The sequence below is a fragment of the Desmodus rotundus genome, chromosome 7 (genome assembly GCF_022682495.2).
Source record: "Desmodus rotundus isolate HL8 chromosome 7, HLdesRot8A.1, whole genome shotgun sequence".
Lineage (NCBI taxonomy): Eukaryota > Metazoa > Chordata > Mammalia > Chiroptera > Phyllostomidae > Desmodus > Desmodus rotundus.
Window position 1 is genome coordinate 14,010,170 of NC_071393.1, and position 13,080 is coordinate 14,023,249.

General features: G+C 52.4%; 2 gene segments (V, D, J or C); both read right to left on the bottom strand.

Moving 5' to 3' along the window:
• The window catches only part of LOC128781375 (immunoglobulin lambda variable 5-39-like), a 591,472-nt gene extending 580,161 nt beyond the window's left edge, over window positions 1-11,311 (bottom strand). Inside the window, 2 exon segments of the V gene segment in view lie at window positions 10,772-11,103; window positions 11,220-11,311. Coding sequence covers window positions 10,772-11,103; window positions 11,220-11,265 — 378 coding nt within the window.
• Window positions 1-13,080, bottom strand: part of LOC112310504 (immunoglobulin lambda variable 5-45-like) — a 715,836-nt gene that overhangs the window by 576,214 nt on the left and 126,542 nt on the right.

Here is a 13,080-nt window from a genome sequence, read left to right on the forward strand (position 1 = left end):
ATTTGAGTGAAAATTGATAGTGTAGAAAATTAAAAATGGTATGAGGAAACCATGAAAATGAAAAAAGTCTATTAAAAATAGACAATACGCACATTTTCCTAGGAAGATAATAAAGGGCTTCAGGAAATTGAATAAAATGAACAAGTTCCTTAGAAAAAATAAAATACACTATAATGGAACTATCCACAAAGAGAGCATAAGATACAGTTTAGTTTTGCAACCAACACTAAGACATTCAGAGATGGGATGTTTCAAATGTGTTTATATATATTTTTTCCCCAAACTTTGAGGAAATGGAATGTTTTCTAATTCTTACAGAAAGCAGGTGTAACACAGATACCAACAGCTGACAGGGAAAATACAGAAAAGGGAAAAGAATGTGCATTATGAATGCGAACGTTCCATCAAAATGTTACCAGAGACTCCGGTATCAGACTAGTAAAGAGACACGCAAGTGGCACGTTTGATTTCGCTCAGATACGGCTCACAGGGTCCCTGCTGACAACCTGTCCTATAGCACGTCATGCTAATGGGACAAAGGAAAAAATCCTATGATCACAACACATCAGACAAGCCTTTGACCATCTTAAAATACATTTCTCATGAAAACACATACAAAGTGAACAGCAGGCACATTTACAGAAAGGGATTCACACTCCCTCCTCACACACACGCCCGAGCCCTACAGTCAGCCCTCAGCTGCTGAGGCGGGAAGATGACATTCCCACAAAGATGGGGAACTGACCAAGGTGACTTCACCTGCATTGTCATTCAACGTCACACGGCAAGTATTAACAATACAATTGAACAAGAAGAAATCGATGGTTGCATCGTAGCATGATGGGAACGGACACCTGGTCGTCCCCAGGCCCCAAAGCTCAGCCACAGCCCGAGGCGCTGCGGGGCCGGTGCAGCCTGGACAGAGGCCCCTCCCTGTGAGCTGCAGGCACAGCTGTTCGCAGGGAGGGCTAAGGAGAGGATGGCAGCTGGGGAACACCCAGGAAAGAAGTCAGTGATCAATGACAGAGATGCAGGAGGCCCAGTCAGAGCTTGGGCCTGAAATGACCAGAGATTGTACCCCCATTTCAGCTCCTGGGCTTCAGAGCAGAGCCTCTCTGTGTCCCCAGCTGATGGGGAGCTGGACTTCCTGTTTCCTGTGGGACCTGCTGTGTAGGAAGGGGCTGCGGTGAGGTGCTGGGAGCACAGCAGGTGGAGGAGGCACATCCACTCCCCAGGGGCTGCCCTGGAAGAACCTGGCCCACGGTGGTGGCAGCAGAAGCAGAAGCCACAGGCTGTCTGAGCAGCAGGTGCTAGGACGCCCCCTCCTGGCAGATGACAATGGGCTTCTCCTGGTGTCAGGTCCCACAGGCCTGCAGCTTGGTGTGAGCAGGGAGGCTGCTGCCACAAGGGTGGCTGCAAGAGGTGGCCTTGTCCCCAGCTCTCAGCCCAGGGAGGGTCAAGGAGCCTGAGCTGCCAGACCTGCTCCCGGGAATGGGTCGTGGGTCACACAGGATGGACCCATCATGAGTGAGGAGAAGAGCAGAGGCTGTGTGGGGACATGTTGGTGACAGCACACACGCTGGGCCTTCCGGATGTGCACTGACTGGGACACAGCTGGGTTCCGTGTCCCTTGTTCTTCCTGACCCATCCTGCACTCTATTCCCAGGACAGCCTGCCCTCACACACAGGAACTCCCCTCATTGGAGAAAATTGCACAATGTGTTGCTGCCACAGACAGGCCTCAGAGGCAGCACTCAAACCATGTGACAAATGTTCCCATCCAAGTCCCCTGCAGTGGGTCTCAGACCTGAGTTCAGGCCACGCAAACTGAGAAAGCAGCTGTCTTCTCGGAGGAGTGGGGACTGCACCGGGGAACCGCATTGCAGGGGACAGCAGTTTTTGTCTCACTTCCCCATGGCCCTGCGGCACTGTGGGACCGCTGAGACTACTGTCCCATGCTGAGCAGTAGTAGTCGGCCTCATCATCAGCCTGGAGCCCAGTGATGGTCAGAGTGCCAACGCTGCCAGACCTGTAGCCAGAGAATCGATCGGGGATCCCGGATGGTCGGCCGCTATTACCATAGATGACTGTCTTAGGGGTTTTTCCTGGGACCTGTTGGTACCAGTGTGCATATTCACCAGCCCCAAAGTTGGAGCTGCTTCCACTGCAGGCGATGGTGACACTCTGTCCTGGGTTCCCAAACACTGAGGGCGGCTGAGTCAGCACAGGCTGGGACCAGGACCCTGGAGGAGGGAGACACACAGAGACAGTGATTGAGGGTCCAGAGACAGGAGCAAGAAAAAGACCCCCAAGTGTCCTCCCCAGGCCTCGTCCCCGGTCCCCTTATCCAGTCACCTGTGCAGTGAGCCAGGAGGGTGAACAGGAGAGGGGACCAGGCCATGGTGGAGACCACCCCTGAGTCCTGCCTTCTCTGGCCCCACAGCTGAAGCAGAGTTCCCCCACACCTCTCCCTTCACTTCTTCATACTCTGAGACAGGGAGGGTCCACCCATGCAAATGAGACACCCCCAATTTCTGGTCACTCACTGGGCCCTCCCTCAGGTACCAGTGCCTGGGGATATCAGGGGGCATAGGACTGAGTCTGTTTGAGGGCCAGGGCGTGGCCACAGCTGTGTGCCCTCAGCAGAGGTCTCCAGGCAGTGCCAAGTCAAAGGTCCCAGCTCTGATTACACCACACCTTCAGGAACACTCCCTGAGCACCCCCTGGTGCTGACACCTACTCACACCATTGTGTGACATGCTGGTGAGGCCTATCACAGACACATCCTGCCTGCCCACAGCCCTGTTCACTGACCTGCTCCCTTACGGACAGGCCAGGTGCCCCTTTATGAAGGGTCCTCGTCACTCCAGGACACTTTCATGTCCTCCTCAGGCCCCTCCGGGTGAGGCGGCCCACGTGTCCTTCGGCTGGTCCGTGGTCAGCACCACACTGCTTTCACTCGGGTCGTCTTCCCTGGAGCGGGAGCAGGCCCACAGCAGTGACTGTCCCACGGCGGCGGGAGTGCTATGGCAGGACACTTATTTTTCACTGTGATTGCTCCCTTGTTAACACTTAATCACTATTTCTCCAAGGCACAAACAAGAGTGCTTCAACATCCTTCCCTTTTTTCAGCACACAGTAAGTATATTATTATGCATATAATTTTAGCCAAGCTTTACCTATTGCCTGGTATCTAATGGACTGTGTGTTCTAGACGGTGCTCGCTGATGTGAGTGTCAGACACTAGATTCTGCTTAAATAAATGAACAGTCAGGGATACGTCAACTCCATACTTGGAAGGGAAGGTCTTTGTCCAAGTGCGCAAAAGGCAGTAGAGCATTTCACATCTTGACCTTTTCCTAACCTGCTCCTGAGGGGACCAGCCTCACAGTGCCCCCTGCTGGTTTCTGATCCAGGGCCCACCAGCCCCTGGACCATACCCCCCACTCCTGGAGGGCAACCTGATTTGACACAAGGACCTTTGGGACGTCACTACCTGTAACAGGAGGATGAGTGGGTTTCTCCATGGGGTGGGGAACTAACACATTAACTGTCTCCTGATAACCGATGACTTCCAGGTGGCTGCATGCAGGACGCATTCACCACGTTTATGTTGCTAGAAATTTCAGGTTTTCTTGACATTTTCTTTGCTTCCTCCCCTTGTGTGTTGCCTTACACCTCCAGGAACATCTCAAACCAAGTTCAAGGCTCAGAACCTTCACTGTACTCTGCCAGCTTGTACTGACACAATGTCTATGTGAAGGACCCTTATTCGGGGACACATGTTATGTGTGTGTGTTGGACACGCTGCAGTTGGACTCCCACCCCCGCTGCCCCGGTGCTGGTGTGTCCTGTCCCTCTTGGTCACTCTAATCGGCACAGTCAGAGAGGAAGTGTCCTGTCCCCCTGATCTCCACTCTGCCCCTCCTGTCCCCTTCAGGGATATTCTGACACTTTATTCTTTCCTCTCTGAATATATTATGTATTTGTGATTCTTTGCCTTTTCCCCTTTTTAGTACAATGTTAACATTATCCTCAGTCTAAAGATTGAGAAATGAGCCACTACTATAAACATCTCTTTAGTGTTTATTATTTTCCCTTTTCAACCTAATGCCCTCATCCCACACTGAGTCCTATCAACTTTTTTGAAAACTGCTCCACATTTGAACTTGAAGAACAACCAGAGTTTTCTTGATATTTTCATGTAATTTTGGTAATTGGTGGTATTGAGTGTTACATCGTAGGCTCTAGACTTGAATGAACTCAAATGCTTTTAAACAACCTTCAAATAATTAGGATTTTTGTTAGTAAACTGGGTACTGCATAAAGGTTATGAGCCTGACAGCAAGGGCCTTAAAGGGACAGGGCTCCCTCCTGTGCCTGGGAACTCGGAAGTTCCTCAGAATGTGACGGCAGGAGAGAGAGAGCACTCTGCTGTGTGCAGAGGTCAGAGCTCAAGGAATGATCAGCACTTCCTGGGCCAGGCTTCGGGGACAGACCTGGGACAGGGCAGCAGGGCTGGGGGGGAACCAAGCTCCTGGCTCTCATGAGCCAGGATTCTCTGTCATTCCCAGTCAGCATGTGAGTGGAGGTATTGTCGCTTCTGGTGACAAAGAAACGTTCTTTTCATTGGACAGCAGGAAGAACGAGAGTCATTTTTGTCGCATCCCTAAGGTAGGAATGTCTCAGAGCATCAGTCCCTGCAGCTTTACTAGCACAGTGAAAGAGAATCCAAACCTGAGCTGCTGTTGCCCACAGAGAGGGGGAGATGTGCGGGGGTTGAAATAGGGGGGAGTGGAGGGCAGATGTTCTAGCACTTTCCATGGACTGCATGTTCCTGTGTCACTGGGTTGCATTCAGCTCCTTTGACCGAGACCAGGAGCCTGGTTCACCCTCCGGCTGCAGCCCTGCGTGATCACAGGGGTTGTGTGGACTGACCTGACTCTGCAGAGCTGGCGTGGCACTCAGGGGGGTCCACCATGCCTCCGAGGTCACACACATATGGGCTCTGCCTGGGGGTCTGGAGCTGCGTCAGAGACGCCCACACTGACTCTGCTACTCCCCTGGTGACAGCTGAATGGATGGAGTCTCCTTGTGTGTACCCTGGGGACTCTGATATTCCAAAGACCCCTGTGAACTTGGGCTGGGTAAAAGCTACAGTGGGACATGAGGGGAGGGGAGGACACACTCCAGCTCTCGGGGACTCAGGAAACACCCCTCACACAAATTCTTATGGATTCTGAGAGGTAGGAGCTGTAGAAAAGTCACATCCAGGGACCTACTTCACCCACCTTCTCTGGAGCAGCCTCACGGTTTTTCCAGCAATGGTGGAGCCTCTCCTTCATCATCTCAGGTCCCAGAAATGGGTTCATGTCCTCAGGCCCCACACCTATTCTTGCCTGACGCCCTACTCCCTAACATCACAACTCAGGTACCTGGGTAAGTGCCAGGCCAGCTCTGTGCCTGGTGTCCTCCCACATCTCCCTCATCACACAGCACCTGGAGTGCCTTGTCTCAGGGACAGAGGGAGCCTCAGGTCCCTGGAAGTGATGGGAGGGCTCTGCTGTGACCCCTTGATTTGATTCCTTAACCTTAGACCAACTTCTGATGCTCCCCAGGCCTCCTTTCCTTCCCACCTTCTGCCACAGGAGGGGCCATCCAGGCAAATGTGTGACCGACCAGGGCTGCCCAGCCCTCCCTGAGCCCTCTTGTGAGCCCTGAGCTCAGCTCACACCAAAGACCGAGGGGGACAGAGGGTGGCTTCACCCCTTGGGAGATCCCTGGGAGGAAGCACCTGCTGACACCACACAAAGTCCCTGCTCTGGAGACTCTGCCAGGCTACAGAGGACACAGAAGCTGAATCTCCAGCAGTGAGCACAGAGCCCAGCCTACAAACCCGGCCCCCTCTGAGTGAACAGTCCTCCCTGAGCAGCTGTGCAGGGACCACAGCAGAGGCCCACAGTGCCCCCTGGCCTGGGCAGGGCACACATCTCTGTGTTCCCTAAAGGCCTTAGAGCCCAGCTGGTCCCTGCAGCTCAGAGGGTCACTGACTGTATCCTCATGTCTGTGACCGCACTCCCCAATACTGTGATCCTGATGCACTGGGTGTGGTCACAGTGCTGTCCCTCACTCCGCCATGGAGGCTCCGCCTGTGCCTCATGCCTGACTGCTGAGATACACATGCCCCTCAACTCCCGAGGACACTGTCATTCTCAGTGCTCTGCACACAGTGTGTCTGCAGTCCCCACACCTCCCTGTGCCACTCCTGGTGTGTACGGGCGGGTTCCCATCTACACTCTCCGGGACCACTCATGTTCCCCCTCTGATACTATTATTGTCACACTTCATTCCATTCCTTGCATAATGACCAGTTATATTTCACACGCACCCATCTGGTGAGGCCCCTCTCTGGTGATAAGTCATACGTACCCTCTCTACAATAATTAAGGGACAATCTTTCATATCTCCTTCAAGGTATTTGGGACCGGTCGGCATTGGGACCCGTCTCCGCCCTCCTATCTCCCGTCTGTAGCCTGTAAACCAGCACACAAGGACCCTGGTGGCTAAACTGAAATTCACCGCTGGACCCTTTCAGGTTAAATGCTGGTCTGACCCCACCCCCCAATTCTAGCACTGTCCTTACAGGTGACCATGAGCAACCCTTTACCCTACTGCACATCCAGAAAAAGTGTCAGCTTAGACCTACTGGAGGATGACTCTCGGCCATTGGGCAAGTCATGAGCAGTTCTGAAGGAATTCACGGCAGGACACCCCTGCATCTGGGGCGTCATCGCTGGCTCAGTTTGACCCCCTACTTTCTCACGTAAGTCCCAGGAGGATATACTCCAGGAATCCATTTAGCCTGTTTTCCTGGGGGAGCTAGGGTGGCAAGATGCCATGCTTGGGAAGGACCCCAGGCCCACTGGTACAGCTGGACTTAGGCTGGAAGGATGCTCACTGTCCTCTTCCTCCACTTCCTGTGCTGGAAGCCCCGCCCCTTTGCTGAGCACCTGGTGCAGTTTCTACCTGGCAGGGGGTGCCAGAGATCAGCTCCGTGGGTCCATATACTCCAAACCCATGTCCTTCTCAAGATGTGGGCTATGTTTTTATTATGTTTCTACTATGTTTCCCTCTAGTATTTCTCTTCATAAATCATAGCTGTACAATATCACTAATGTTAACCTGAAAACTAAAAGCCAATGGCAGAGGCTACAACCATTTATTTGGGTTAAGAAGAATTGCAAGCCTGGGACATAGTTTCATGCAGAAAGCCACAGTGTGTCCAATTATGGGGTGAAGGCAGTGCATTTTATGTGAAAGGGGAGGAAATAGTTACATGAATAGAAGGGACATGCTTCTGTGAACGTACGTTTAATGAGCCAACAAAGAAATTTCTACAGTGAAAATAAGCAGCTGTTCTTTAGCTACACACAGTGGACCAGGTCTAAGGAGCGTCCTGACTTGTGGGCCCCGTCCTCAGGCTGTCTGCTCTCCCGTTAGCTGTGCGAACGGTCGGCTGGAATATGCCGTTGCTCTCACCCAGAACAGAGGTTAGGAGTTCCTGTCCTCAAGCATCACAGAGGATGGAGAAGGAAGAGAAGGAAGGAACCTCCTCTGGGACGGCGGCTGCAGCTCCATTTCCCAGGGGCTCTGCCTCCACCGCTTCTTTACACCAGATTATGAAGTGTGTCTTGGTTGTTCAGTGCCAGCCATGCCACCATCACACCTGACTGTCTGTGTCGTGTGTGTCCGCGTGGGGATCACCTTTCCTTTGCTGTCCTGTCCATTACCTGTGACATTGTTGCTGACATTTGCTCTGGTTTTAAAGAGGACTTTGTCTTCACGAAACAGTGGCTTAAATCATGTCACGGCTTAGAAATGTGGGTCCGATTGCACCCCTGGGGCCGTGGAGAAGAAACCTCCTGAGCCCGCACTCCCTCGACCAGCCTCTGTGAGCAGGATCGGGGAAGGCAGAAGCAGAGGGTGCCCTGAGCCCTGGGTTTGTGTCTCACTTCCCCCCTGCATGTGTCACTGTGGGGATGGTTGCTGTGCCACAGAGCACAGTAGTACTCGGCCTCGTCCTCGGGCTGGGCCCCCGACAGGGTCAGGGCAGCTTTGTCCCCCAGGATGGAGCCTGAGAACCGGGCGGGGGTCCCGGAGGGTTTACCGTTTGTGTTATAAATGAGTGTCCTGGGCACTTGGCCAGACTTCTGCTGGATCCAGTGTGGATAGTTACTGTTGGTGACGGCCCCGGTGCTGGAGGCACAGGTGAGAGTGACTGTCCCTCCTGGGGACACGGTCAGTGAGGGCTCCTGAGTCACCACAGCCTGAGACCTGGACCCTGAAATGAAAACAGACACGTGTCAGGAATGAAGAAGAAGGCAGACAGATCCCTCCAAAAGGCTGGTCTGTGAAGCATCCCCGGACCTGGGCAGAGGGCGAGGAGGGCGAGCAGGAGGAGAGGACTCCAGGCCATGGTGGACACTTTCCAAATCCCCTGGCCTTGGTCTGGCGCTGGTCTCTGGGTGTCCCTTTATCTCCTCCTCAGCTCCCTGGGTGAAGGGTGTGTTTTGGGGGCACTATGCAAATATGATCACACACCACCATCAAATTCTGGGTCCTCAGGACAGTCCTTGGCTTTCCTGTGCGCAGAATGCAGTGGTTGTTGTGAGCTTTTGGTCTGTCCCTTGAGGGGAAGCACCTGCTGTCTGTCAGGTCTAACTCAGGCCATGAATGTGGGCACAGGGCCTTTCCATTAGCACCATTAGAGTTGGTTTCAGCCTCTGAGAAGACCCACAGCGCCCCCTGGTGACGTCCTCTCAGGAACAGTCATGGTGATGGGAACTGTTGAAGTAATGGTGGTGGAAGAGAGTGAGAGGAGGGAAGGAAGGAAGGAAGGAAGGGAGGGAGGAGGGGAGGGAGTGGGCAGGAGGGAAGAAGGGGGGAAGGTAGGAAGGATGGCGGGAGGGGTAAGGAGGGAGGAAGGGCAGAAGGAAAGGAAAGAGAAAGTAAAGAGAGAGAGAGAGAGAGAAGGAAGGGAGGGAGGATGGATGCAAGGAGAGAAAGAAAGTTAAGCTAGTCCTGATCCCCTGCCGAAAGTATCTTTTTTCGATTGCACTTATTGTGCCTTTCAGTTCTACAATGTAATGTCCATTTGGTTCCTTGGATGACTCCATTTTAAATTCAGTGTTTTTCTCTTTTCCCATTTGTCCCAGGAACACTCATTGTTGCTCTTCACATGGATTTAGGTTCCTTGTCAAAGTAATAGTGTCACCTTTTTCTCATCTCAGTCCACTCTGTGTTAGTATCAATAGAGTTTCTTTTTCCATTCAAGCTTTGACTTTTCTGTTTACTTTTTTTTCACTATACTATGGTGTGTATTTACTGGATTTTGGACATTTGGAGACCTCAGGAGGAGCCCCTGGGTCCCGATTTCTCTTCCTTTAATCAGGCCACCCTCCCGCGGGGCTAAGCAGAAGGTCAGGGGGAGTGTGTTCAGCTCGCACTGGGCCCTGGCAAAGGTGGAGCCCTGACTCCACTGCTCTGTGATCTGACATCTTCTGGGGACCGTGTGGAAGTGTCTGTCACAAGCTGGTTCCCTTCAGGTGGGTGAGAGACTAGTCCCTTGCTCTGGCTCTGCTGGCCTCAGGGTGGGAAGCACCCTGGGGATGTCCTGCTCCTGCTGGCCCACAGCCCGGCCCACACCTTCGAGTGCTAGAAATTTCCAATTACATCTGAGAGGGGAGGAGACACAGTCACTGCCTGTGGGCTCAGGAAACCCACTCATGAGCATCCCCACCATCCTGAGTGGTGGCAGCTGTGAGAGCACCTCATCCATGGATCCACTGCCCCCACGTGCCCTGCAGCAGGATCAGCATTTCCAGCTGCTGAGGAGCCTCCCCCACCACCTAGTGACCCAAAGAATTTCCAGGCCTAAGACCCCATATTTCCCCTTGAGGACCCCCTGTTCCTCAGTGTCACACCTGAAGACTCAGGGCCCCAGCAAGGCTCACAGGTGAGCTCTGCCCCTGCAATTCCTCCTGCACCTGAGTCTCCACCTAGACTCTCACATCTGAGTGTCCAGGCCCTGAGACCCAGTGGTCCTCGGCCCGCCCGAGCTCAGGGACAGGGTGGGAATGGGACTGTCTCTGCTCTGAGCCCTCACAACACAGAATCCCTGCGGTGAGCAACTGTCCCCCCGCTGGGATGTCCTGGGCTGTGACCAAGGACAAAGGTAGGAAGGGCTGTCACCTTATTTCAGGGGAGAGGGCAGTTCCACAGACTCTGGTCTTATTGCACATGGATGACATGCAGCATTTCTGTGTCATAAATGTTTTGTGTTTGGTTTTGTTTCTGCTTCCTGAGACTTCAGAAACATAGGAGAGAAAAGTGAGAGTAATTCATCACGGATCCAAAGGAACTTCTAAGTAAAATCTATGTGTATACTAGTTATTTCAATACATGACTGCCCTGCTTGATATTGGTCACTGCTGACAATAGCACTTCTTCTTGATTAATCACTGTTACCCAGCAAATGGGCACGTGAGCCCTGTTACATCACCTGAGGTTGTTGCTGGGACAGCCCATGTGGACTGGGGTACCAGGCATCATAGTGGGCTACTTTTCCACCTTGGAGGTCAGGTCCAACCACAGAGGGGCCTCCCCTGCAAGTGTCATCACAGAGCCTTGTCGATAAAAAGGGCTCAGAGCCAAGGGCTCTGGGCCCAGGGGTTTGTGTCTCACTTCCTCGTCATCTGAGACACTGTGAGTGACTGTAGCTGCTCCCACTAACATAACCTGTACCACAGTAATAGTCGGCCTCGTCCTCGGGCTGCAGCCCAGAGATGGTCAGGAGCCCTGCGTTGGCTGAGGCATCTTTGGATCCGGAGAGGCGGCTGGGGACTCCGGAGCCCTGGTGCTTGTCTGAGTCTGATTTATACCACAGCAGATACCGGGGAGGGCTCCCTGGTTTCTGCTGGAACCAGTATATGTAGTAGCCGCCAACGCTGAAGCCACTGCTGAGGGTGCAGGTGAGTCTGGCTGTGGCTCCAGGAGATGCAGAGAGGGAGGGCAGCTGAGTCAGCACAGGCTGGGAGAGGGAACCTGCAAACACAGACATTCATAAGGGATGTGGCAAGAACCATTATAAAATTTTTTCGAGCAGAATGAAACAAAATCAGCTTAGGGAAATCTCTTGTTGATAAGTAACTTGTCCCTACCTGTGCAGTGAGAGAGGAGCACGAGGAGGAAAGGGGTCCAGGCCATGGTGCACACAGCCCCTGAGCCCACAGTGGGGCTGGGCTGCCCAGGCCTCCTTTTCTCCCCACCCTCTGCCAGGGGAGGGGCTGTCCATGCAAATGTGTGTCCATCCAGGGGCTGCCCAGCCCCTCCCTGAGCCCTGGGGCTGGAGCTCAGCTCACACCCCAGACAGAGGAGGATGGAGGTTAGATTCACCCCTTGAAAAATCATGGAGCTCTGACCAGATCAGGTGCATTCAGGGCAGTAGGGCCATACACAGTATATCTGAATGAACCTCGAACACTAATTTGAAAGAACATAAGCACCCGCATGTCCATCGCCGTCGCCGTATTACTTACAGTCACCAAGATGTGGAAGCAGCCTAAGTGTCCATCAGTACATGACTGGATAAAACAACTATGGGACATTTACTCAATGGAATACTACTCAGACACAAAAAAGAAGAAAATTTTACCCTTTACAACAGAAGGGATGGACCTGGAGAATGTTAGGCTGTGTGACGTAAGCCAGTCAGAGAAATACAAACATCATGTGATTTCACTCCTATGTGGAATCCAATGAACAAACTGAACTCAACAAGGAAAATAGAGACAGACTCTTAGATCGAGCCCAGAGTGACAGCTAAGGGGGAAGGTCAGAGGGTGGAGGGACAGGTAAAAAGGGAAAAGAACTCATGGACGTGGACAACAGTGGGGTGATTGTGGGGGGAGGAGTGATTAAGGGGGACTAAATGGTAATGGAAAAAATATAATTAAAGAAAGAAAAGGGGGGGGGGGAGGAAGCACCTGCTGAGAGAACACAAAGGTCTTTGCTCACAGGATCTGCCAGGCCAGAGAGGACCCACCTGCAGAGTAACAATCAGTGAGTTCCCGCCCCTCCCCCAGCCCCAGGCTCCACTGAGTAAAGGGTCCCAGCTGAGCAGCTGTTGGGGGACCACAGGACAGTCCCACAGCGCCCCCTGCTGGTTGCAGCGCACACACCTCACCATGGCCCAGAGCCCTAAGAGCCCTGCTGGTCTCTGCAGCTCAGCAGGTTACACACTGTTCCTTGGGCTTGATTCCTAAAACCAGAACCACCTTACCATCCAGCCGTTCCACCTGTGGGTATTTATCTGGAGAAAACTAAAACATCTCTAAAAGACATCCGCAGCCCCAGGTTCAGGACAGCATGTTATACAAGAGCCAGCACCCGGGAATCACCTAACTATCTGTTGATGGGTGAATGGCTAAGGATAATGTCGCGTATAATATATAATGTTAAATCAGTGTATAAATGAGCCTTGAGAGAAATGGAATCTTGTCGTTTGACACAACATGAATAAAACTTGGGGACATTATGCCACGTGAAGTAAGTCAAACAGCAAGACGGACACCGTGATCTCACTTATATGTGTAATCTGAGCAACCAGAAAAACCTAATAAACAAGATACAGAGAACAAAGTGGTGGTTGCCAGAGGCTGAGGGAGGGTGTGACAGAATGAGTGAAGAAGTTCAAAGGTACCAATTTGCAGTTATGACATAAAGTAGTCCCTGGCCAGGTAGCTCAGTCGGTTACAACAAGTCGAGATATGGCGAGGTTGTGGGCTCGGCCTTTGGTCAGGGCACATACAGGAAGCAACTAATGATTGCGTAAATAAGTGGAACAACAGCATCCCTATCTGTGTGTGTCTGTGTCTCTCTCACTGTCTCTCTCCCTCTCTTTCTCCCTGTCTCTCTCCCATCGCCTTCCTCTCTCTCTCTCAAGTCATATCTACCAAGAAGCCGTCGTTATTATTCTTAGAGTCTTAGAGAAGCCGATATCTGGGGAAAGGCAGATTCACA